We start from the raw sequence: 27,322 nt of genomic DNA, 5'->3' as shown, positions 1-27,322 counted from the left end.
TGAATTTTTGAGAAACATGTCTGAAATAATTGATAATTTCCTCTCCTTCCACAGCTGGGTAATGCAGCAGCTCTTAGCAGCCTCTTCTCTCAGCCATAAACACATTTTAATGGACTGACATATGCTTAATAACACAGGTAGCACCTGGATGTTTTTAGAGCAAAGTGCCACTGGGGCCTGTCCTGTATTAAAACTGCATCTCTGACCTGAGGCCTACATGTCTCTGTGCTCAAACATCTCATCGATTAGAGAGAAACAGCCCAGTGCCAGCTCACATTTTTCTTGTTCAAATAAGGAAGGCTCGAGGTTTAATTTTCATAACTCTGCACACGAAAAATGTTATGTTTCCAAGTGATTAACTCCCCTCCATGACCAGAAATCTTATACATTTTATAGAAGTCCCAGGACTACACACATTCACTCAGCTTTTATGACTCTGTAAAGCAAGGCCCTTTTTAGCCATTGGTCTGGAGTCAGTATGAAAGAAAAAGAGACTTGCTAAATAACATCTCAACGCTGTGCTCAAGAGTTTAGAGACACTCTCTCATTTAATAGCCACCACAGTCTTATGATGGAAGAATGCTTTCTCATTTTGCATTGTAGGTAGATGCCCACAATGATCCCTGAGTCCTAGCACCCAAGACCTTGGATGATCCCAGGGGCTTGAGCAAGGGCTAGACTGAGTCACTTGCTTCTAGCGAACAGAATATGGTCAAAGAGATGGCAAGCCACTTCCGGTATGAGATTACACAAGACTGTGGCTTTTGTCCTGGGCATTCTCTCTCACTCCCTCTGGGGTCACTCACTCTGGGGTAAGTCAGAGGCAGCCTTTTGGAGAGGCCATGGGGATAAGCTTGGACATGGATCTCTGAGGTGGGCCAACAGCCATGTGCGTGAGCCCAGCAGCAGATTTAGCCCCAGTTAAACCTTGAGATGCCCGGAGCCCCGGCCAACAAGTTGATTGAGCCAGATTCACCTAGTCAAGGGGCCCCTGGATTTATGAATCTTAGAAACTGAGACATCATAAATGTTGTTTTCAACATCTACATTTTGGTATAATTTGTTATGTAGCTATAGAAAACTAATACACTCCCATTTACATACGAGACCTATGGCTACAGAGCAGTAAGGGGAAGAGGTGCCTTTTGAACCTGTCTGTCTGGACCCCCAGACCCAGGCCCTTCTGTTATTTCCAGGCGTCCAATGGGGTTTTTTTCCCCACTCATTGACATTTGAGGCTCTCCCAATGTCTGACCTGATCTTGACTATTAAGTCACATCATTTACTATTTAACTTACTTTTCTCTAATTTATCTGAATAACAAAACTCCCAGCCCAGTGGGAGAAAAAGACAATTGAATTAAAGAAAGACGCAGTGTCGTGTAATCCAGGATGGGCATCGGCCCAGTGTGCACCACGGAGGGGGATCTGACTCAGACTATAGAATGAGGACGGCTTCTCAGATTTCTTGACCGAGCAGCGTGACTTTGCCCCAGATCCAATGTCTGGCACGTGCTCTGACCTCAGTAAGTGCTTGTGGACTAAGAGAGCTTGCTGCTTCTGGAGGGACAGGAGACCGCAGTCGGGTAACACGTGAAAAAGGAGGGAGACGATTCCACTGCTGTGTGTTGAAGGGGCAGCAGTTAGAAGGACCAGAGAAAGTGCCCAGATTTGTCTCTTATTGCTACAATAGCACTTATACCATATTGTTATAAAAGTGAGCGTTTTCCAGACTTCAGCTTTCCGAGGACCTGTTTTTAAAGTTTTGCCACACCCTGATGCCAGAGGTAATAGTATTTACTTAATATCTTAAAATATATTTTTAAAATATTTTAAAAGACTCACTAATGTTTACTTGAAATGGAATTCAGTGGCTGTAAAAAAACAAAGTCCTATGGGAGTGTGGGGTGCAAAGAAACTAGACACTTTGAAGTCAGACAGGTTCAGGATGAAATTATCTATCACCATGTGATTTTGGAAGTTATTCAGACTCCATGACTCTTCATCTAGAGAGTGGAAAATAGTATTTTTCTTGAATGAGCATGGCAGGGATGCCACATAACACATGCTGTGTCGGTGGAGACCTAAAAAAGAGCTCTGTAAGTGGTCTACATTATGCTAAATGGTGTTAGACAGGAATTCTTATCCCCATTTCTCAGATGAGACTGTTGAGGGGCAAGGAAATTAGGGGACGTGTCAAAGGTTACCAAGCTAAATCTGAATTCGGGGTTTTCCGCATAAGAAAAGAAAAATGTTGCTTCTCCACACTTAGGGTGAATTTGTGCCAATCCCGCATCCCCAGGGTCTGTATGTTTTGGTCGGAATCTCAGAGCAAGACCCCGACCTAGAGGTTTTCAGCAGACGATACCTGTGAGGATCTCGGCCGCGCGCTCTGTCACTTTCTGAATCACGAGTCTCAGGGTCCCACCCTCCAGGCTCAGGAGCAGGGTCCCTGAGCCCTCAGACAGCTCCGTGGACAGAAGGAGACCATCGTGGTTCCACGTTCGAAACTGGAAACTCACTGAGAGCCCGTCGATCTGGGGGGTGCCGGGCAGCAGCAAATAACTGCTGGTGGAGCTGAGGAACGTGACAGGAACAATTTGTGGCTCGGCGCAGGAGAAAGTGACGTTGCCCTGGAAAACAATAAACATCAAGTACATGAAAGCCATTTTTTATTCTGCAATCTGACAGTTGATAGAAACAGCCACCTGGAGCTGACCTTAATTTCAGGATCATTCTCCATTCAGCTGCAAGATCTTAAAGGGAAAGGTATGCCTGCTTGGTTCGGAAACACCCACAAGATTGTTTTCCATTCCAGTTTTACAGATTGCAGGGCTGTCTGCAAAGAGGTCACCAAAGACCTCGGGAGGGGTGGGGGGATGGGAAGCGGCAGACGTTTCTAGAGAACCAGAGATGAAAATCATGACATTCATTCAGTGAATCAGTATGGACTGCAAGTCAACTAGGTGCCAAGCACGAGGATACCTCTGACAGAGAGAGATGCACACACAAAAGCTTGGTGGCGAAATTAGCAAAATGACTTCTCTGGGGAATTAGTCATTTCTGAACATAAAGTGGGGCAGAGAGGACCAGAGACCATGAAGGAGGTGCGGCAGAGAAAATGAAGGGAGGCAGAGATTAAAAGCCCTTTAAGCTTTTGCTAAAGTTATCGTTCAACGTTAGAAGCAATAAAGTGACATTGGCTAGATTTTTAATTTATTAAGAGTGTTTTTAGCCTATAATGAAAAAGAGTATGAAGACAATGATATGTATGTATATGGATGACTGAAACATTACACTGCACACCAGAATTGACACATTGTAACTGACTACAATACGTCAATAAGAAAAAAGAGAATATTTTCAGTAGCACAGGGAGAAGGGGTTTGCATGAGAGGATTAGACAGGGAGTAGTAAGTGGGCATAGACTAGAATTAAGAAGACTGTTTTTTGATAAGTGAGAGGAAACGAATCCAGGATGAATTAGAGTAAGAGTCTGCATCCAGGAAGTTACAGGAAAATAAAGAACTGTATCTATGTGCCCATCTCAGCTGAGTGCTGGAGTCCCTCTTACCAGATGAAAAGGAGAAGTCCTGGAAGACCTTACAGATTAAAATTGGTGTTACATTATGAAAGCCATTGGGAATTTTTATAGCCAATGACATCTTGTTTTTCACCCCTACCATTTGTTTCTTTTAGGTGCTGAACTGAATCTTCACAACAATGCAGCGAGCTTTAACACAATATTCTCCTCTAAATAGTCATAGTGTAGTAGGGAAGAAAAAACCCCAACTCCATATGAGATCTGTTCCTTTGGTGCTAACCTGTGCTCTGTTTCCTGGGCTCAGTCATGCTGGTTCTGCACCTTTTATAAAAGAAAGTTGCCTAGAGCCTGAAATAGACAGGAGAGCCCATTCTCAAGGCTCTGACCTCTAAAGGGTGTAACACTTTTCCATTCATACAGAGATAAAAAGTTGTAGAACAGAGAGTAACGTTTGTCTTGTTGAAGATTTACGGGAATATCATGACCTGACCTATGTGGAGCTGCAGGAACAAAAGATTCTGGCACCAAGAAGTTTGCAACAACCAACCACACCCCTCCCCCTTTTTAGTATAAAAGGAGCCTGAATTTGACTTGGGGAAGGTGGTCATCCAGGACATGAGTCCCCATCTTCTCGATCTGCTGGCTTTCTCAATAAAGTTGTTATTCCTTGCCCAACACCTCATCTCCCGATTGATTTGCCTGTTGTGTGGCAAGCAGAACGAAGTTTGAATGTAGCAACAAGAGGCACATCATGTTTCCTTTAAATCTGTCCACAGCCACCGAATGATGCTATGCTCCGCCTTGTAGAGACACTCCCATAGCCAGCACTACTTGTGCAAAAAAGACAGAGAGTCTGCAAAGGGCACCTCCCAGGCTTGCCTGGCTGTATGAATTCGACATTCCACTAAGGTGGCCAGGTAGTGGGGTTCGATAACCTAGTACAGCCACTCACGCTAGAGCAGGTTAACCATTCAGCTCAGAGAACCTCATAGTCCAGATACACATCCCTAAATCACAGTGATGTTTATTTGGGCTAGTTGTACATTTCTGAAAACAAATATTAGTCTCCAAACAAACATCCACCGATGGTACATTTTTAATGATTCACTCAGCAAGTACACTGCTACAAGCATCTGCTTGCATTAATCACGCGTTGTCCTGGTTTAGATGTTTTCTTCGCTTTAGGCTAGATCCCCAGAAGTTAATTAATGTGTCAAAGGGCAAGACCCTCAATATCCGTCAAGTAACTGCCCACAGTTTATATGCCCCAGGGGGCCCAGCGTGAGGCTAAGTGCTTACATACATGTCTCATGTATTCCGCACAATGGAACTGCAGCCATTTAGAGAATGCACAGACTGGGTCTGGAGAAGTTAAGCAGTTCAATCAAAGTCATAACCCTCCTTAGCCATGATGATGGGGGGCAAACCTATGCTCATCAGACATGGAAGATGTGGTCTCTGAGACCTTCCGCCTCTGAGTGAGTACACTATTATGCATATAAAAAAAAATCCATCAACTTGCTTTTGCTATCCCATTGCTCTTTTAATTTTTATTATTTTGATTTCTGGTTGTTTTTTTTTTCCAAGATGAACTATCCCCACTGATGACAGGTTAATGGAGGCAGGGCTGTGGTATTTGTTTTTTGTTTGTTTTGGGTGAGGGGAGATAGTTACGTTTATTTACTTACTTTTTATGTTTAATGGAGGCACTGGGGATTGAACCCAGGACCTTGTGCATGCTAAGCACGCGCTCTACCGCTGAGCTGTACCCTGCCCGAGGGCTTAATCTTTTAAACAAAGCTAAATCACAAATGCTTCCCAGGGGAAGGTGGGAAATAGCGTAACTTAGCTTCTTCTTTTCTTTTCCTGAAGTCAGTATCACCTCCTCTGGTCGCAATTTGCCAGAGCAAAGCAGCACCCAATGTTTGAGGCTCTGTAGAAGAGGGAACGAACGGTTGGGAAGCAGTGATGGGGCCAAAGGCAGAAACAAAGGAGCTTATAAAGTGCCCTCCCCAAGAGATTCAAAAGCCCAGTTTTATCCATCATGCCATTTCCCAAGTGTCCTACAGCTTGATGGTTATGGAAGGTGGTCCTCGGGACAGTGGGTTTAGAGTAACTGAGATTCTCCCTTTGTTTGATCAGTTCACTCACATCTGATGAGAGGTCCGGGGGCTCCCTTCCTCAGACTGGCTAATGTCTAATGGGTCCCTGTATTTGTGAAACAGGCAAGGGAACTCAGAATCCCTTGAGGGGCACTCCCAGGACACTGAAGTGTTCCTGGCAAGATTCTGGTGGCAGGCAAGAACTTCAAATCAATGCCTCAGGGATTCTCACTGGTTAAGGTAAAGCCATGGGTGGAGATCAACACTGCTCTACTGGGAGCAGGAGAACTCAGAATGAACTGGGACACAGACTCTGTCTGTAGGCAGTTTCTCTGGGTCACTGCAAGCCATGCCCCCACCACCACCACATTCCCTGCACACTGTTCTCTCTCGTTCTTGCCCTCACACAGCTGCTGGAACTGTCCCAAACTTCTCTGTTTTCAGAGCACTTCCCTGCTAACGTTCACCACTGCTGGCAGAAACACCACCATGTCAAGAAGCTTCGATACTCACCCCAGTCCACCCTCATGGGGATAAAGAAAAAAATCAGCTAAACAAAAAAAGGATGACTTTTGAAATCAGCATGGACTGTTTAATCACTGTCAATGACGCCGTTTGTGACTTCAGATTCCTTCTCTGGACAGCATCTGAGGGTGTCCCCAGAAATGATTTTGAAAAAGCATGCGAGACAACATACTCTAGAATAGCATCAAAACAGTGACAAAAAGTCGACAGTCTCTGTTCTATTCTGTATACCAACTTAATCTCTTTAATTCAACTTCCATCCCATCCCCGCCAAGAAGGATGGTCCGTTCCGCAGACTCTCTGTTCTATTGTACATTTAATTTGTTAGGAATTTCAACATGCATTCAAGGTGTCTCAGACGTGGTGAAACAATGTGCTAAGCACAAGGGTTTATAAGTTATACACATAAATACGATTCTGGTCCTCTGCATTCTCTACTCACTCAAAGTACATTTTGACTGTAATTGGTACAGAGTGTGCCACAATACAGGAATGTACCATGGGGGTCAAATCTTCAAGGTAAATCAACCCGCCCTGGCCCTACAGATGAAACTGAAAGGAGGTCACTATCACCACGATGGTCCTTTCCCCTGTGTATATGACAAGGCCTCCAAGGCCTTTCCTTGTGCAAGAAGAAGCTCCCTCTACATTCACGAGGTTAAATCCATGGTGTCTGATGTGCCTCTCCTGGTAACACCGCCATGTTTTGGTTGGATGGTGATTCCACTGAGCACAGGTCGCTGGTACCTCCAAGTGGGGGCCTCTCTTTGTCCCCAAAATGGCAGTTCTTCGCACCCTGGGCTTTTGCGTTTATACACATTTATTCTTCTCTAACAGACAAGGTATCCAGACGTGCTGGGCCAAAGATTAAGAAGCCATTTGTCCTTTGGGGATTCCAGACAATGTCTACTTTCCTACTCTGGGATCCACCATGGCCTTGTCTTTGCTGCCCTCAAAACACAGAAGTTCCCACCCCACCTCTTTCCTCAGAAATCAAAGTATTTGATTTCTACGGATGAAGCATAGAACTTTGAAACCCGAAAGATCCATTCGCAGACCATCTTAGAGAGACTGCCCATATCTACGGAAAACCACTTTGCTTTGTACCATAAACAGGGGTTCTACTGTCCCCTGACTTGTGAAGTGGGATGGGCTCCAAAGATTGGTAAGTGTCTTGAAAGACAAGAACCACATTTGTGTCAGTGGAAGATACAAGCTCTTTTCATTGAGTCTTCCTCCTCCAGGAAGCCCTCCCTTTGGAGGGCAGAGAAAAAGCTCCACGTCACTCATTGCTCTGAAGACACAGTCCACGAGGGCTTACACAGAAGAAACCTGTACTCATCTGGAGGGTTACAAACTGCTTCCTGAGGGAAGAGACATTGGAACTGAGACTTTACAGAAGAGCAGATGTAACTACTTGGAGAGTGAGATGTGTTATCTGAGCAGAGAATGAAAGGAGTTTCTAATGCCAGAGGCAGGAAGGGGTCGGCACTTTCAATGACTTGGCAGAAGGTCAGCTGACTTCAGGTCCAAGGCCAGCGTGACAGCCGTGAGGTGCAGAGGGGAGGGCAGGAAGGGCCACCATCACTAAGCCTTTAGTCCATGTTGAGGGGCTCCAACTTGATTCTATGGGCAAAAGAGGATGGGGTGGGTGAAGGGAGAATGGATGCAGAGACTACATGCAATCATGTTGTACTTCGGATGCATCCCTCGGGGGCCGTTGGAGAGAGTAGAGTGTGCGTTGTGTGCAAGAAAGAACCACACTCCAGGCAGCAATGGCAGTGATGTAGACCAGAGCAGTTAAGGGCTTGTGGAGGGCTCTGTCTGGAACGGCGAAGGGGGAGAGAGAGGACTGCAAATGGGCATTTTGCAGGTAACACTGATAGTAAGTCGTGTGCAGAGGAAAGGGCTGGGGAGATGGGTGTGTGGCTTCCACACTCTCCGCTTGCACAGGGACTTCAAATAGCAAAGAGCAGAGCTGGCCCTGGACCACCAGTTGACATCCCCTCCCACTCCAGTGTAAAGACACTGACTGCAAACAGAAGTCCTTAAGCCCATTTGGCCAATCAATTTGCACCCCTGCTTCCTAAACACACTCCCTGCCTTTCCCCCTCCCCCAGGAGGGGCTCCTTCAGGCTCTCCACTCACCTCCACACCCCCTCCCTCCAAGGCTGAGTAGAACTTCCTCCTGACACTTTCTGGATGCCTTTCCAGACCCTCTCCATCCTGGAGGGCGCTGCCTTCTCCATGGGTTCTCAGTGGTTTGTGTTACTGAACCCTTTATCCGTACATCCATACGTGGGTTACCACACACTTATCATGCCTCTCTTAGTGCCTTCTAATAATTAGCTACTCTTTAATATGTATCTAGGCTTTACATAAAAATGCATTTGGAATTGGGTCTAGAGCATCTTGCTTTGAACTGAGAAGAAAGGGAAATTGTTTGATGTAGCCAGAACTGGATTCTTATCATGAATGTTTACCTGGAGAATCATCTGTTCCCTCAGGTCCCTAGTTTTTGTTGCTATAGCTGGGAGAACACTGGGAGAGGGCACTGTGGGAACACGGGGACCGTGTCTGGCATTGTTCTTGACTAGTTGTTTTTCTGTTTTCTGATCGGTTCTGGGTGACCTGATTTGGCTCCCTAGGTGGGTGAAGGGGAAACGGCCCAGGGCACTGGGCCTCCCGGCAGCCCCCAGCCTCAAGCACATGCAAGCACAGTTGCGGTTCACTCCCCGCAAAGGGAAGAGCCCATCCCCTCACTGCGCCTCTGATGGGTGGGGAGTGGCGTTAGCTGGGAGGGTAGCATGAACCAGAAATCGATCTGCCAGGTCTGGGACCCAGGTCCTCTGCCACCCAGGGCACCCAGCTGTCTCTCATCTGAGAACCCTCATCTGCCCTCTCAGAAAAAGGGAAAGGGGAAAAAAAAGTGGGGGATTTAAAGAATGGATCATTTTTTGTGTATTGAAAAAAAAGACCTGGGGTCATCGATGGAGGTAGGCTAGGAACAGACCTTGACCAAAGGAAGGATGAGTCTGAACCAGGTGTGTCCGGGGACCAAGGCAGAAGGCAGAGCAAGGTCAACATGGACAGACAAGGGAGGTGCCGGGCAAGTGGCCAGTCTGTCCCACTGGGGCGCCTCATAGTCACAGCACGTCTGGGCACATCCTTCTTTGGATCCTAAGAAGAGATGGTAAGTCAAGTATGGCTGTCCTGCTGCACCAGAAAACCAATTTTTCAGACCTCAGAGGAATACAGCAGACGCAGCTCAAAGTTCTGCTAATCTATACAGCTTTTAGAGTTTCCTAAAGGACCATGTCCAAGGGTTACTGTGCTGAGCTGTTATTTACAAAGCATTTTCATTGTGGGTGTTTGTTTTGTTTTTAATCTTCATCCACACATCACAACACCCTGCTGAGTAAAAAAATAGAGCTCGCGATGCAAGGCTGCGTTTCAATCATGAGGCAGCAAACAAAGCCAATCAAGCATTTATGAGCTGGGGGAAAATGATCTTGATCCAATCTAATTTGTGGGGAAAGATTTCCAAGCCAGTTGTTGATTATCCAAATGAGTACAACCATTTCTAATTTGATTTGTCTGAAAACTACCAGGACTGCCTGCATGCTCTCAGCAAATGTCAGGGAAGGCTGGCCTGGGAGCTAAAGCTGTCTTGGTGGTTCACAAACTTGGGGTGGGGGGCGAGGCAAATGAAGGCTCTTTTGCATGTTTGGGGGAAGATGGGCTCCTCCCTTCTTTTGTTTGTTATCTGGTCAACAGACATTAATTGAGTTGTTCACCTGAGACCGGGTTGGTCCTAGTCACAAGAACACAGCCCAGGAGACAGGCAGGCTCAGACTTCGCCCATCTCGGCTTCTGCTACATTAGGATGAAGGACATGGGACATGTCATCCCAGCTATGATGACGCGCTCTGAGAGAGAAGTCTGTGTTTCTGGGTCAGCATGTAACAGGGGTTCGTGAAGTACCTTTTGATTTGAACTTGGGAGGACACATAGAAAGAAGTGGAGTTGGCAGCGGGGTTGAGGTGGGGGAAGGAAACAGAGGAGGATGGATACTGGGAAGAAAGGCATGGTGCATTTGGGGAATTTAAGGGAGACCAGACTCTTGGCAATAGTATTCACAGGCCAGGTTTTGTTTCTGCCAAGGGAGGCCTTCCAGGATGAAGACTGTCCTCCATAGGACTTCATTTGAAGGACACTCAAGAGAGAAGCATTTTTAATATTGGAGGAAAAGCCCCACTTACAGCCAAAAAGCATGGGCAGGCCGGCAGGGGGTCCCCCACATGGCCCTCTCCCTTGGTCTCCCCCGAGCTGGCTGCATGCAGGCACCAGTAACAGGGACCCACTGAGAGCCTTGTACCACCTTGGGTCTCAGAGACTCTTGACTTGGCCTCTATTTTGCCCCACCCCCAACTCCCCACAACCTGAAAGCTCTGTTTCAGGTCCCGGGCTGTGGATTCAGTTTTGACACCCTGCCTGCGTGTTTCTCTGTTTCTGGCCGTGTATTTTATGCCTATTCCTTGTGCATCAAAGATGAATGGTCCCGCCAAGATTTTGGCTTTTCCAAGTAGTTGTGCCTTTCAACTTGAGGCAAAACCCAGAGGAAGTCCCTGGAAGTTGGAGAATGGAAGGGAATGAAAAACAGACCCATGATTAACCTGATAACCTCTTAGTTTTCAGGCACAAGACAAAGCTGTAACTCTATTTTGGGAACTCTTGAATTCCTGTTTCCAAATATTGTGCAAGGCTATTTAGAAATATGAATCAAGAAGCTTAAGAATATTAACAAGGCTTTTTTTAATACTTTATGTTCACGTCTACAAATCTATGTTTAGAAAATAATCTGAAATTAGACTAAGATTACACACTAGGCACCATTATTTATAACAATACAAACCTGGGTCTAAAATTAAAGCAATGTTAAGTAAATCATGGTATATCCATTTGACATACTATTCTGTTCCTGCCAATAACAATGGTTACAGTAAACATAAAAATCATTTACAACATAATACTGAATGATGAACAGAATATAAGTTTGCACATACAAAATCAGATAAAATGCATTTATATAAATATGCAGACATAGAACAGAGACTCATTGGCTGAACAGTGGCTCTCTCAAGGAATTATATTGATTTTTATCTAATACAGGGGTGAGGGTATTGCTCAGTGTTAGAGTACATGCTTAGCATGCATGAGGTCCTGGGTTCAGTCCTAATACCTCCATTAAAAATTAGTAGTAGTAGTAGTAGTAGTAATAATAATAATAATAATAAATAAACCTAGATTACCTCCTCACCCTCCCCAAAACAAAAACCAAAAAAAACTTTATTTACCTAATAAAATTTTTCGCTATTTCCAGTTTAGTTAAAATAAAGAAGTATAATTTTAGAGTGAATGTTTTAGTGAAATAGTTTCCAAGCATTGTTTTACTTGAAAGCTTTCAAAACCACTCCACTCAGGGTTAGTAATTGCTCTCAAAGGCATTGGTGTGGATTATTGAGAAAAAGAAGTAACAGCAGTTAATCCAGATAGGGCTGGAAACAGCTGGCTAAGAAAGCCAAGGACGATGACTTTTCAAATGGCTTCCATTTCTGAAAGATTTCAGAACCGCCTGTCCCGTCTACTGCAGTTTTTAATCAGGTGCCTATTCCGCTCAGGAAGGCAAAGGTAACAAGTCATTCTGAGAGTAAGGCCGAAGTAGGGTGATGTGTGCGTGCGTGTGTGTGTGTGTGTGTGTGTGTCTATTTTTTCCCTTTGAGTAAACTCACTTCTCCAAATGACTTCTCTTGGCCCAGACACACAGAGCAACCTTCTACGCTATGTGCACGCATATGGTGGTTTTTCATACTAAATTCACTTTAGGGAGGAACTAGTGTTCTTAGCTCTGAAAACATAATACAGGATTCTTGATTCTTGGGTAGAGACTGGAAAAGTTCAAGTGCGTGTGAAGGGCCAGTTGTCACCAGCTGGCCAGTAAGACCAAACAAACGTACAGCTCCAGAATGAGCATACGATAAAAATGTCAGCATTTCCATTTCATCAGTAATGACTTACGAGATTGGAAGAAAACATTTCTAATTCTGGTATCTCTAAATAAACATTTAACGCTCACAATGAAAAAGAATATGAAAACGAATATATGTGTATTCATGTATGACTAAAACATTGTGCTGCACACCAGAAATTGACACAACATTGTAAACTGGCTACAACTCAATAAAAAAATTTACAAATCTTCCTGATAAAAATATTTTTTAAAAAGAAGCAGCATTTGGAATACTTATATTTGGGGTGATAGGTACACTAAATCAATACAGTCTAATAGAAATATAATGTAAGCCAGAAAGAGAAAGAAAAATACCATATATCACTTGTATGTGGAGTCTAAAAAAAAGATAAATGAACTTATTTACAAAACAGAAACAGACTCACACATAGAAAACAAACTTATGATTACCAGGGTGGGAGGAAGGGGGTAGGAAGGGATAAACTGGGAGTTCGAGATTTGCAGATACACACTACTATATATAAAATAGATAAGCAACAAGTTTCTACTGTACAGCACAGGGAACTATATTCAATATCTTGCAGTAACTTATGGTGAAAAAGGATATGAAAAGGAATATATGTATGTATATGTATGACTGAAGCATTGTGCTGTACACCAAAAATTGACAAAACATTGTAAACTGAATATACTTCGGTAAAAAAATGTAAAATTAAATAAAACTCTTAATATAAAATAGAGAAATGAGCAATATAATGTAAAAAAAGAAAAAAGAAATACAATGGGAGCCACATCAATTAAAAAAATTTGGTAGCCATAAAAAAAAGGTAAAATGAAAGAAATGGATATAATCTGAATTTGAATGTTGGGTAATTTAACTCAATACATACAAATATCATTTAAACATGCAACTAATATTAAAATCATTGCCTTTACATCACATCCCAGTTTGATATAGCCACATTTCATAGGCACATAGCCACATGGGGCTGGTGGGTACCATATTGCACAGCACAAGTCTAAAGCATCATTACAATGGTGGTGGTAGAATTGTGCTTTCCAATCCGGATACTGAAATAGAAATTGTACCACTTCTTACATGAGAACTCCTATAGACTGACTTACTGTTCACAGAGATTTTGGCAGAGGTTTCTAGATAGCTGCTCAAAACCTCCCCATTCTCTCTGCCTTTCTGGGAGGTAGGATGCCAATGTAATGAGGCAATAGCGTTCTCAGCTGGGTGATTACATTTCCCCACTGCCCCTGAGATATGTGTGACCATGAGACTAAGTCGGGTTAAGAACAGTCAGGGTCCCAACAACTCCACAGGGCTGCTGGGACCTCTGTTTTTGTTTTGTTTGGAGGAGGGAGAGTTCACAGGTAGCTGCCACCAGCACTTTACGTGGTCTCCAGGTAACAACATCTTAAGTGATTGTTACGGGCTGAACTGTGTTTCTCCAGAATTGATACGTTGAAGCCCCAACCCTTGTACCCCAGAATGGGACTGTATTTGAAGATGCAACATTTAAAGGGTGATTAAGTTAAAGCCATGTCATTAGAAAGGGCCCCAAGCCAAGTTAACAGGTGTCTGTATAAGGAGAAACAAACTGGATACACAGAGAGAGCTCAGTTACACCTGCACCTACAGAAAAGGCCACCTGATGACACAGTTAGAAGATGACCATCTGCAAGCCAAGGAGAAAGCCCTCAGGAGAAACAAAACTTGCCAACACCTTGATCTCAGATTTCTAGCCTCCAGAACTGTAAGAAAATAAATTTCCGTAGTTTAAGCCAAGCCACCCAGTCTGTGATATTTTGTCACGGCAGCCCTTGTAAGCTAACACAGTGGTGGGGAGATTTTTAATAATTCTCCTTAATCAAATATTTGAGTTGAAAGGAATGGTAGAGCTTCTCTAGAGGACACTTCTCAGTTGTGGGCAGCACCAGAAGGAACAGGTTAATTGTGACGTTTACCCAGCTAACTAGTGACCTAACTGGATGGAGAAGTCACGTCTGACTCATGCAGTGCTCTTTCTAATCAGGCAGTACCACTTCTGCTGGATCAGAGAAGCCGAAATCATTAGCAGAGCACCCCGAAGATCATCTTCTAATTTTCCATCTCTAGGCAGCTAAAAGTTGGATGGTGTGAAGGATCTTTTAACTATACGTACAGGTGTGGAGAGGATCAATCTTTCTTTCAGAAGTTGCTACAGTTTTGAATACGAAGATGTTCTTCCTTACTGATAACCAGACCCTGAAAGTTTACCTTGGTCATTATCATCATGACATAAACTCAAATAAACATTTGTTAAGCACCTGCCATCTGTGAGTTTCCTGACTTCCTTAAGGGAAATTCAAATTATTCCTTTCTCTTCTTGTAAAAAAATCTATTGACTTATCCGACATGTGTTGATCACTATTTTCATAATGTAATTTTACTTCAGTTAAAATTTAGAAACTCAGCAATCAGAGTAGGATATAAAATGTGCATATCACAGAAGCTGAGCCTAGATTTGGCATCGGAAAGACCAGGGAGGGAGACCAGGTTCTATCACTTACTAGTCATGTTTCTTAGGCAAATAGCTTTAATATTGTCGAGTCTCCTTTTTCACATTTATGAGACCACAAAAAATCCACTGTATAGGGTTATTTCAAGAATTAAAATACATAGCTATGAAAGTCAGTTGACAGGTTATCTGGCATATAGTAAATGCTCAATAAGTTATTGTTCTTATTATAGAGTATATAGATAATAAGAAAAAAATTTTTAAAAAAAGACTGGGAACACATCATTTGTATAATATTGATGGTTGCCTTTGTTGATGGGAAGACATGATTTTTTTTTCTTCTTTTCTGTCTTTCAAATTTCCTATAATCTGGAAACACTAAGTTTTAAAAGAAAATGAAAATTAAATATTGGTTCCTGTGTTGGTTATTCAGTTACATTGCTGTGAGGGCTGTGCTTTCCCAGAGCACTGTCACCTCAATTATCTTACTACTCTTATGGAACTCAGGGACCCACTACTTCCTATAGACTGCCGGGATATCTAGGTCACAAACCACTGGGTTTAATACACATGCTATAAACGGCCAAACCCAGGTTCTAAACACGTAATTGTATAGGTAAAAACAAACCAACAGAAAAGATGCTTCCATGGTCTGGATGATTTTTGCCAGTCATCACATTGAGTTCAGAGTCTGATAAAATGCACATGCTTTCTAGTTTCCTGGAAGAATACAGGAAAGGTTTTTGCTGCCGTTCCTGGATGGAGTATTTCATTTGCCCATGCACACAGAAAGAGGAACATTCACCAGAGCCTGCCTAGACAACCAAGGGCATCTTCTGGGGCTGCCTGGTCTTCTGTTCACCTTGAGAAGCTGGCACTGATGTTTCATCTCAGGATCCGACTCTCAGCTGGGGTTCTTGAGTGTCCCACACTAACATGGTGTGCTTATAAGCTTCCACCATGTGGCATGTTCAGCTGAGGTCAATGATGGGTTTCAGGGTGTATCCTCACCCTCACATCTCATGAGACATGAGATTTCTATCAGACACCTACAGAGGCTACGTATGTCTCTCTCTAGACTTGTTCTTGATCTCAGAGTTACTTTCATAAAGACTTAGTCAATCTTGTTTGTTGTGTTTTAACATGATCATTATTATTTTTTAAAGATAAGATGTTTACTTAGCTACTATATTGTATTGATTTCCAAGGAGGACAAATATGAATATTCTTTAAAGGGTTTGCTTCCTTGAGCGAAGCAAGGAATTTATCGACCTTGGAACAGCATCAGGGAAGAAACTCAAGCAGTAACTGGTCACCATGGGGGACAATGGATAACCCTATGGGCTGACGTAGGAATGGAGTGATGAGCTGAACTAAGATCTTAGAGAAAATGTAGACAGAAAAGGCAAGTAAATAAAAGTTTCAAAGGAGAAGGGTCAATGATGTAAGAAAAACTTGAGGTGAAATTTGAGAACTGGATCATACAAAATCCTCATGTGGAGGGGTAAATTGTTTGGGGGCTTCAAATGGAAGGCTGTCTACACAGCGTCCTAAACTTTTTGACTATGAGAGGTTTTTTTTTTTTTAATGTAATAAGTTGTGTGGACCTATTAAAGAGAATATCTGTGGTTTCACTATTTTCCATTAGCAAATGCATAAAGACAGAGTTGATAAATTAATACTTTGCTATTCACAAGAGCCTGGACCTGTCTTTGAGATTCTGTAGCTCTGCTCAGGTGATAATTAAATCCTGAATGTATGTGTGCCTGGCTTCGCCTGCCCAACCCCCTCTTCCAGATGCCCAGGGCTTCTAATTTTCAATCTAGATCTTCAAAGGAAGAGGAAAGATTAGAGGCTGTGCCAGTTACCCACTTCTGAGTTGCAGCTCCAAAGCCACCCTACGGGTGATGCTGGAGCATTTCTCTTTTGTCCGCTGTCCAAATGGTAGGCTTAGTGGATAGAGGGCGCTAGAGAGACACTGCAGGACCGCAGCTCTTGGAAGACATCCTTTCTGGGTTCCTGTCCTACATGACTGTCTGTCAGTGGGAGCCCAGGTGCTCTGCAGTTGAGGTCCAGCTGCAAACTCAGCCCACACTCTCCCCATGGCTGGCAGCCTCCATAGATGGCTTTCTGGCAATCTTCTTTGCCATCTGCAGTTGCAGGTTCCCCTGGGAAGCACACCCTCTTTGGAAAGGTCTGAATCTCAGCCCAGGATGCAGTCAGGGGAGCTCTCCCAGTTCTCAGTTCCTTCACTGCCCACCTTCTCGGCCTAGAAGAAGTACCTGATTTTTTGCACTTGCTATTTCTGGACCCCTCACCGTCCTCTTTCATCCATTTTAGTAGTTAACCACCTTCTACTGGCTAACAATTTTTTATATAGAATTTTTCCTTTCTCACAACCCGGGACCCCGGCAGAGATGTCGTCTAAATCCTGTGACAAAAGGTGAAGAATTTCTAAGAAGCCAGCCCAGCTGTCCCACAAAGAACAGATCCAGGGTCAGTCCTCTACTTCTTTGGGGTCCTGGTGATTCAACACGGAATCTTTATGTAAGATTTCTGAGAATTTTAAAGACAGAAAAGGGTTCCTTTTATTGACTATTCTTCTAATCCAAAACTGGATCTGGAGTGCTTGACCTGCTGTCCGTGGTACAATGCAAGGACATTTTTGTGCCCCCAAAATGTTATGCAAAATAAAATGAGTCCATAGGTTTCATTATATTCTTAAAGGGTGCAGGCCCCCTAAAATGTTAATTATCACTGATCTAAAATCTTTAGTGCTGTACTTGTAGAAGGCCATTTGTATAACGGGATAGACATAATCATAGGACTACGGGCTTCGTGGGAAACATACAATGAAAGATGGCGGGCAATGTTGGACAATAAAAATAATTACGATGATATTATTAGATATTAGTGAGCCAATGCCTATAATATCCCAGGAGTCGCTGTAGGAGTAAAGTAGGTGTGATGATTTCTTCCTTGTAGATGGAGACATGGAAGCATGGAGAGGTTCAGTAACTGCCCAGATGCTATAGCTATTCGGTGGCAATGCTAAGACTTAACCTGACGGCCTTCATAGACCATAGTCTCTTCAATACATAGTGCTTTCATCTACCTAATGTCCTGAATAGCATGCTGAACTTGTGTATTTCTCAGGCCCCTCCTTTTCCCTCCTTCCTATTACCTTGGAATTGTCCAAGAGGCATCTTTCTTCAAATCTCATGTCAAGTTCTTGCACTTTCACAACTTTCATGAAGTTTTTCCTGACTCCATCATTTCCCCTCCTTATCTCTTGTAAACTCTGTTCAAGTCTTGCCAATCATGTGCGTGGCTGGGAATACGACAGTCAGAAGAACTGTTGGCCTTGCAGGATGGAGGGCAGGGGATATAGTCAAAGAAAGAAAGCAGAAGACTGTAAACTCAATGCTGTAAACCCAATGAAAAAGCAGAATCACTGAGAGGAACCAAGGAGGTAAAACAAACAAAAAGAGTCAAACCATAAAGGCAAAAGGAATGAGAAGAGAAGAAAGAAGGATTGACAATCGAAATGGCAGCCAGGAGAGCAGAAAGCAGGACACGGTCAAGGTCAGTGCCTGGGTTTTGCATTCTGCGTTCCCAAATGGTGGCCTGGTGCCCACAAGGAAAACACTGGGGGCAGAGAGAGGTTTCAAGTTTCCCATCCCTTGAAGGCAGGGTCGTTTTCTTTGAAGACAGTAGATGCTTGGTAACTACATCTTGAGGACGCTGAGGAATGAAGTGCAAATTTGTGTCCTATTGGGTAAGTGTGAGGTTCACAGCCATGGAAGCATCAGAATCCTGAGAGTTTGAAAGATGCTGGAAGAGAAGATGGGCTCTAGAATTTGCCTAGTCAGGGCCAGCACACACAGAACCTTCAAAATGACTCCGTTCCCAACCTCATGATGGTTTCTGCTCAGAGATCATAGCACCAACTCCCGGTTGGGACCCGGCCCATGATTCTTCTTAGTGCTGTGCTCCAGGAGGCTGTAGACAACCCACTGAAGTCAACACAGGCAAGGCAGGAACACAGCAGGTTCCCACTGGTACACCCTACTGGTGCTTCCATCTTTATAGTTTTGAAACTTCCTAATTTTTTGCTCTATAGCCCCAAAGCCCCTAAGTTGCTCCTTGAAACTTAGGATTGCGTGCCTGGCTTGCAGCTCAAGGGTCTGTGGTTCACACAGCCTGGGGGAACTCCAGGACCATGCTCCACCTCTGAGCATCAGTTAATAATATTGTGTCTCATCCTGGTATAAGATGTTAGCCCTCCTTATGAGCTTGGTGGAGAATGGCTGAGTAGTGTCTGAACCAGCAAGGAGTGAAGGAGAAAGGCAGCTCAGCTAGTTTGGGAGAAACGGCATGGAGGAGGCGATACACTGAGTGCATCCCAGAAACAGAAAAAGGTCTGGGCTTGACGAGGGAAGAAGAAGCACTGGTGAGAAACTAGGCAGTAAACCTATATATTGGAGGACATGATTCAAAAGAATTTGAAACTCAAGCAGAAAAGTTGCCATCTGTCTTGCAGAAATACAAGAGCAACTGGTCTCAGAGTTTCCGGGGAGGCACTGAATCCCTGTGCAGGACTGACCTCAGCCATCTGCTTAATCCCAGAGGAAGAACCTACAGGCAGAGGCCAGAAACTGGACAGGCTGAGAGCCCTGGGACCAGGACCAGTAGGCGCTTCTGCCAAGACCATAGGCACCTAGGTTTAAGGAGATTAGGCTCTTCTCAGATACTCCAACCTCTGTGGCCACCTCTCTTCCTTCTGCCCAAGGCAAGGATTCTGCCCCAAATCCTGACATTGCAAGAGATACCCAAGAGAGATTTATTGGGCAATAAGCAAACCACACAGGGGCCATTTCTGAAATGCCTCATCCTCTTCAATTCCCAGGTAAGTGGTGCTATTCACAGATCTGCCCAAACTTGCTTTTCCTTTTTCTTTTTTTTTTTTCACTTTGACATGAAAGTCATTCAGGACCCTAGGAAAAAAAATAGATGTATAATAAAAATGAATAAAAGCTGATGGTGTGGTGCTTTCCAGAAAGGAAGGAGGAAGGCTGTGAATGACATACTCACTGACTGTATATCATCGACTTTCCCTGGTCCTGAGCATAAAGTATCTTTTAGTAGAAAATGTGGAGACTGACGCCTGCCCCTGTCTGCCTCTCACAGATGTTTCAGGGACAGAGGAACTAATATGACCACAGGTCCATCTGTCATCCTTCCATTTACTGCCCTTCTGGCACTAGCACGGTGATTTGTGGCACTGTCTGTAAGACAGCTCTCAAAAGAAGATGCCTTCAAATGAAGGGATATCATTGTTGTTATTTTGAGAGAAAGAGCATAAAAAGAACATGCTCAGCTCATTAGTTGGGAGTCTTTCCTAGAAGAAAAGCACCTGAGAGGATTTCGACTTTCATTTAGCGCCATTCTTTGGAAAGGCATTTGCATATTCAAATTGCAGGGGATCAAGAGGAGAAACTGGCAGGATGGGAGGGTCCCTCCTACACCACGGGTGGGTATGGAAGTTGGTATAGACTTAAACAATACAAATGGAGTCAAAAATCCATAATTATTGACTCAATAAACTTCATTTCCAGTTACCTATTCTAAATTTTGGAAAATATTTTTGCATTATATTTGTAACCTCAGTGTTAGTTTTGGCAGTAAAAATTCAAACAGCTCAAATTTTAACACAGGGGAATCTTAGATGAACTATAGAGAATTGATTTAACATAGAAAGTATGTTTGTAAAGAGATTTTAAATGTTTAATCAAAATGTTAAAGTCACAGGAAATACTTAGAGAAAATGTTAAGCATCCAAAGCAAGATAGAACATTGTCAGTAAAATGAAGTCTATATTATATCAAATAGGTACTGAAAACAGAAATATGAAATACGTGTAGATGAGAATAGTGTTTTCCTCCCTGGCTGGTGGGGTGTTCTATTCTGTGTATTCCAAATGGCATCAGTAATACACAGAAATGTAAATATTTTTCTTTTCTTAGTGGAGATACTAGGGATTGAACCCAGGACCTTGTACATGCTAAGCATGCACTCGACCGACCGGTGAGCTATTATCACCTCCCTAGAAATGCATATTTTTAACATTCCAAAGATGTTTTCTTTAATCACTTCAAGTAATGATTTCATCACATGAGCTAATGAAACTGGTCACCTTAGAAAAGAAAGTCATAGCACTGATTTAAAGTGGAACCATTTTCAGAAAGGATGACCATTTCATTATTAGTTTTTTTTTTTTTAACTTTGTCATATTATTCCTCCTATGACCTTGAAGCTATTTAATTTCACTTGGCCCAAAGACAGAAAGGGAGAAACATCTTCGTAAGCTAATAATTTAAAAATAATTTTGGGGGGTAAGAGGAGCCTGCAACACAGAAGTAGGTGATGAGAAGGTCAGATGGGTTGAATGACAGTGGCAGATGGCAGGAGTGCAGAGAGAAGGTGTGATGTGTGAGTCGCTTTTCAAATGATTTCTCCCATCCCGAGAAAGTACCATTTATCAGAGCATGATGAAACGCGATCCCGGGGACAAGATGAAGAGATTATAAGCTTTGCTAGACACCAGGGATATTTCTCTGAGCAATTTTCATGAGCTTGTGGGTCACAGGAAGAGAAGACAAAGGTTGCCATCACCACATGTGGTCACGTGTGCACATGCACATGCGTGTATGTGAATGTGAGTGTGTAAGTGATCTCATGGGTACACTTTTACTCATCTCTTCACTTCAGAGCTGTACAAAATAGACAACCAGACTCCAATGAGTTGCGTGGCAGCAGAGGTGCAAACAAAAGACCATAAACTTCACAAACATCCACTATTGCTACTTATCCATACAACTGTCAGCTCCATGTCCACTGGACAGCATCTTTTTAAATACTTTGTTTTAAAGCAGCCCATCATTTGACCAAATCTGAACCAAAGCCAGTCATTAAATTTCCTCCAGTGAATGAGATTGCTAAGTTTCTTATATATTCACCTCAAACCCACTTCATGATGTATGCAGTTTGAGAATAAACTAAACTTTAGATCCAGGAGGCAGAACATGAGCTGTCTCCAATCTACTTTTATTATTTGTTGGGATCATAAAATAGGAAGTTATCCATGATTATGTACCAATTGGTGCTGCCAGAAACACTGGGTTGGGAAGACCTTGAGGCTTCCCATGAGACTGAGAGGAAATGCATTTTGTGATTGTTTAGCAGTTTCAGCTGTGAACTTGGGAGCATCATTATACATGCTTGGTATTGGCTATCACCATCCAATTATTTGGAGATGGTTGATGTCATCAACGAACTCCAAAGCCAATTCTAGGACCCTGGTCCTACTACTCACATGGGCTTTTTTTCTCCCCTCCCACTGAAGGCAAAGTAAAGTAGTGTGAGAATTTCTATGATGTTTTTCTTTTAAATGAACAAAAATCATTTTAAGACCTACAGTGAAGTGGGTGAGACCTCAGCCAACTCCCAGACAACTGTGTTACTCCGCTTGCCTCTGGGAGAAGGGAGGTAGGGCTCAGAAAAAAAGAGCTCAAAGCAAGCATCATTTCTGATGAGGTGGGAGGTATGAAATTAATCATTTTCAGGAAACTTGCAAGACAATATATTTCTTCTATTACGTATATAATAATCCACATTACAGGTACTGTACACACACTTCAATGGGCCATTTACTCCCTGATTGTTTGTTATATGGAGCTGTATTAGCATAAGGTGGAAGATTTGAGGTAGAATAGTGAGGTATTTTTCATGTCTACTTGAAGCTGTTAGTTTTACTGCATTTGGGATGTGGAGGATCGTCTGGTAGTCAAATCGAGCTATAAAGACTAAATTGAATTATTCCCACAGAACAGCTGTTAAATCTCCGGGGAGTGGGCAGGTCCCACAAGAAAGGAATGACAAATTACAACCGGGCTGGTGCATAAATGCGGTCTGCGCTGGATGAAGCCAAGGCTGGTGCCAGCTGGAGTCTTGAATCACATTTTGTAATTTACGGCTATTACCTTACACTTGCTGCCTGATTTGTTGCTTCCTTGAATCTCCTGCTAAACTCTGAACTTCCCCAAACTCAGTCACCGTGAGGGAGTCTGTGAACACCGGGAAAGGACAAAAACACTATCCCTCTCAAAAGTCCTTACGTAGCACAGCTGTGGCTTAGTGACTTGGAACAAAGCTGATTTCGTAGATGATACTGTGTCTTTGGGGGAAACTTTAAGCCTTTGGAGGGGAATAAAAGAGTTTGTACTTGTAATTAACAGAGCAAACCATCCCTTCTCACAAGGAATTCCTAAAGGAAAAAAGACCAGCCATATAAATGTGTGTGTGTGTGTGGTGCCAGGAACTCTCACCTAAGTAAGGTGATGGAAGTAATTTGGGGGAAAAATAATGTGGTTTTTTTTTTTTTTTCTATTTAAACTGTGAAGGTTAAAACTAAAGGGTGCCTTCCTGCAAAGTAAAATACTTTTCCTGAGATGTTCTTTTCCCCAGTCCGTTAGTGATAAATGGATTCTTTGTGCTTCATATTAACAATAGTGCCAATTAAACTCATAGGAATAAAATGATTTAGCAAAGTTTCAGGCAGCTTGGTAAGTGCTACAGTAGTTTCCAATCAACAAGACATTTATTAAAATGTTGGTTAATGATTCTCTCCAAAAAGGAGATGAAGACCGCCCATATTCCAAAATGTCATGTTTTTCCTCCATGTTTTCTGTATTTTTCCTTTTTTTGCTCTGTATACTCAATGGTTTATCTCTTATTATATCTCATCACTAAATATATATTCTTGTAAAATAAATAAGTTTATATTGTATAGCATAAGCAAGTATATTCAACACCCATAATGAAAAAGAATCTGAAAAGGAATATATACATGTATATGTACGACAGAAACATTATGCTGTACATTAGAAATTGACACATTATTGACTATACTTCAAAAAAAATCTTATCACTCAACCAAAATATGAATTTGTAAAAAAAAAATACATATATGTTTTCTAATGCATAATATGTATGGAGTTTTTTTTTTAATGAATGCTGTCATAGGACTCTTAGTTATATCTGAAGCCCAGGTCCCCCCTCCACACTTTGGAGCCCAGTTTATGAACAATGTCAATGAGCGATGTTTTCATAAGTTCCATGCATTTCAGTTGGTTCTGCCAACTCTCAGGACATCAGCAGATAACACCGCCCCACCTTCCAGGTGTGTTGATATTCAAGACATCAGTCTAAGCTAAACTCCTAATAGTGTATGATCTCACTGCTTTAGCAGATTAAACTCATTGAAACTGGTGTGCTATGAACTACTCGGGGAAAATAATATTGGGGAAAGGATGGGCATGAGTACGCTCTACATGGTTCGCATCTCCTGACCTAGACTCAAAAAACGTGTTATCAGTGAGCTCATGCTTAGGTTAATTTGGTAATAAACAACCTTAGCGCACGTGCTTGAGCATAAGGCAGGGGCAAGCCTTTTAAAGCATGGCAACCTTTAACCCAAGCGTGATCTTCCTCAAGCAATCTTGTTTCACACCCTGGAATCCAACAGCCACTTTAAATAAAATGTGTTAATATATGGAACCCCCCCAAACAAAATATTTATTTACAGGTTGTTTAAAAAAAATAAAACATCAAAATCATTTAAATTTTATAGTTTGTCCAGAAAATCCAATGACCAGATCGCAAGGAGAATCTGAGTTTGCATGTCAATGATCGGGTGGTCTACTCTTGTCAAAAGCTTTCTTCGGGTTACCTTTTTTTTTCTTTTTCAAATGGAGGTACTGGGAATTGAAACAAGTACCTCGTGCATGCTTAGCATGCCCTCTACCAACTGAGCCATAACCCCACTCCCCAAAGTTTTAAAACAGTTTAAGGGATGTCTGCTTCTGGGAAGATGGAGTCGTGTGATTTTCTCTATTTCTCCAACCAAGTACAACTAAAAAGCCTTGAACATTATATATAAAGGAAACTCAGTGGAAAGAAGAAAGCAAGCAGGTATTAGGATCTTGAGACCCATGGAGCAACACTGAAGAGTTCCCTAGATCTTCTTTTGCTTTATAGCTCCTAGACATGTTGCTGAAGAAGCCAGCAACTCAGAGAGACCAACTGGTGAAGACAAAAAATAGTTCCCTTCGGAAGCTTCCTCCTTCTATTTAAAGGACCAGGAAAGGAGCAGCATAGGGAGGCAGAACACCTTTAGACAATATCGACTCCAAACCTGCCAACAACCTTGAAAAAACTATGGCCACAGTCTCATCCAGCCATCTTCTACTAGGGTGCCCCAAACCTTCAGCCAAGCGTGGTGTCAGAGAAGACCACATAGGGAGCCTGGACTTTAATCCTTGTCACATAGTAGCAAGTCTCTTCCCGTCCTATCAATGGAGGCCACATGCCTAGCAGAGTCTGGACTTTCATCGCTCCCTAGACAGTAATGAGGAAACCCACCCACTCCCTGCATGCATGCTGTCAGAGATGGCTTGGTGGGAAGACAGAATTTTTGCCAGAGTCCAGTGATAGCAAAGGCACTGCTCCCACACACACACCCCCACACACCCACACACACACACACACACAGACATGCTGTGAAATCACCAGAGGTCACATGGAGAGAAGTAATGAGGTTTTCCCACCCTTCCCAGCCAGGGAGGTGTCAGTGAAGAGTTAGCAGGGAACCAGAACTCCTACTCCTCTACACCTAGTAGTAACAGGGATCTCCCCTACATTTGGGTGTCAATGGAGGTTGCGTAGGAAGTTTGGATTCAATATCCCTTTCCCCTACTGGACCAAAGTCAGAGGAAGGCAGCTAAAACAGAATTAAACGAGATTCATCATAATACATAAAAAGTTCAGGTTACAATAAAAAATGTTCTTCTTATACTAAGAAACAGGAAATCTCAAATTAAATGAAACAAAGCAATTAATAGATACCCACACTGAGATGGCAAAGCTGTTAGAATCCTCTGACAAATACATTTAAGTGGTCATTGTCATAAAAGTCCTTCAGGAAACAATTACATATTGGAGACAAAGAAGGTGATACAAAGCCTTAGTTAAAAATAGAAAAGTCTTAGAAAGGAAATAGAAGATGTAAAGAAGAACCAATTGGAAATTTTAGAACTGAAAAATATAATATCAGACATAAAATGAACAGAAGATTAGGGACCTGTGAGATTATAATGAAAGATCAAGCATTCATATCTCTGGAATTCAGGGAGGAAATGAGAAAGAGAAAAGGGCTGAAAAAATATTCAAATACATGACAGAATATTTCTCAAATTTGGTGAAAAACATAAGCCTACAGATTCAAGGAACTGAGTGAAACCCAAACAGGATAACCCAATGAAATCCACACCATGCCATATCATAGTCAACCTTTTGAAAGCTAAAAACAGAGAAAATACATTGAACGCAGTGCAAAAGAAATTACATGCTATCTATAGGGGGAAAAAAATCAAATGACAGTGATTTTTTTTTTTTACCAGAAACCATTGAGGCTGGAAGAAAGTGGCTCAAGCTTTTTCAAGTGCTGAAAGAAAACAACTGTGACCCCAGAATCTTATGTCAAGAGAACATATCCTTTAAGACTGGGAGAGATATCAAGACATTATAATATGAAGAAAACGTTGGAGAATTTGTGACCAGCACACACACCTTAAAAGAGTAAATAAAGAAAAGAAATGACAAAAGAAGGAATCTAGGAAAATCAGGAAGGAAGAAGGAACAACAGTGAGCAAAAATATGAGAAAATGCAATATACTTTACTTTTCCTCTTGAGCTTTTTAAAATTATGATTGAGAGGTGAAGCTGTCACATATTTGAGCCCTAACACGTCAATAAATTGAACAGTTGAAAAATAATATTGATATGATTCTAAATATATAAGGAGGAAATAAAAATTAAGGCCATTATATAATAAACATAATTAAGACAAATACGTAATAAACAAGGGAAGGTAAAGAAAAGGGACACAGGTTTCTATATTTCACTAAATATGGTGCAATATCAGTAAACCATAATAAGTTATGTGTATAGAATCCCTAAAGGAACCATTTAACAAGAGTTATACATTGAGGCACATTCAAACACTAGATAAATCAAAAGGGAATTCTGAAAATCATTCAAGAAATACACAGGAAGGTGGAGAAAAGAGAGAAATGAGAAACAAAGGGAACAAACAGAAAACAAACAAAAAGACACATTGGAGCCCTAATACATCAATGACTTTAACATTAAATATAAATGGTTCAAAAACACTGATTGAGAAACAGAGAATTAAAAAACATGACTGTCCTATTTACTGTCTACAATAAACTCACTTCAAATATGATACAGGCAGGTTAAAAGTAAAAGAATGGGGAAAAATATATACATATATAAGAAGAAAACAAGAGAGGCTACGTTAATATCAGATTTAGTAGACTTTAGAGCAAAGAAAGTTATCATAGTCAGAGAAGAGCATGCTGCAGTGGTTAAAAGGGAGCATCCACCAGAAAGACACAGTAATTTTCAGCAATCCTAACTAGGTATGTACCAAATGACGAAGCTGTAAAATATATGAAGCAAAAACTGATAGAACT

At 42.2% G+C, this 27,322-nt stretch overlaps 1 protein-coding gene across 1 annotated transcript in view; it reads right to left on the bottom strand.

Moving 5' to 3' along the window:
- Positions 1-27,322, bottom strand: part of CNTNAP5 (contactin associated protein family member 5) — a 735,160-nt gene that overhangs the window by 337,112 nt on the left and 370,726 nt on the right. Inside the window, 1 exon segment of the mRNA XM_032479187.1 lies at positions 2,368-2,632. Coding sequence (XP_032335078.1) covers positions 2,368-2,632 — 265 coding nt within the window.

This window comes from Camelus ferus, chromosome 5, assembly GCF_009834535.1.
Source record: "Camelus ferus isolate YT-003-E chromosome 5, BCGSAC_Cfer_1.0, whole genome shotgun sequence".
Taxonomy (NCBI): domain Eukaryota; kingdom Metazoa; phylum Chordata; class Mammalia; order Artiodactyla; family Camelidae; genus Camelus; species Camelus ferus.
Note: the sequence above shows the minus strand (reverse complement) of the source record. Positions and strands in the feature narration are given on the sequence as shown.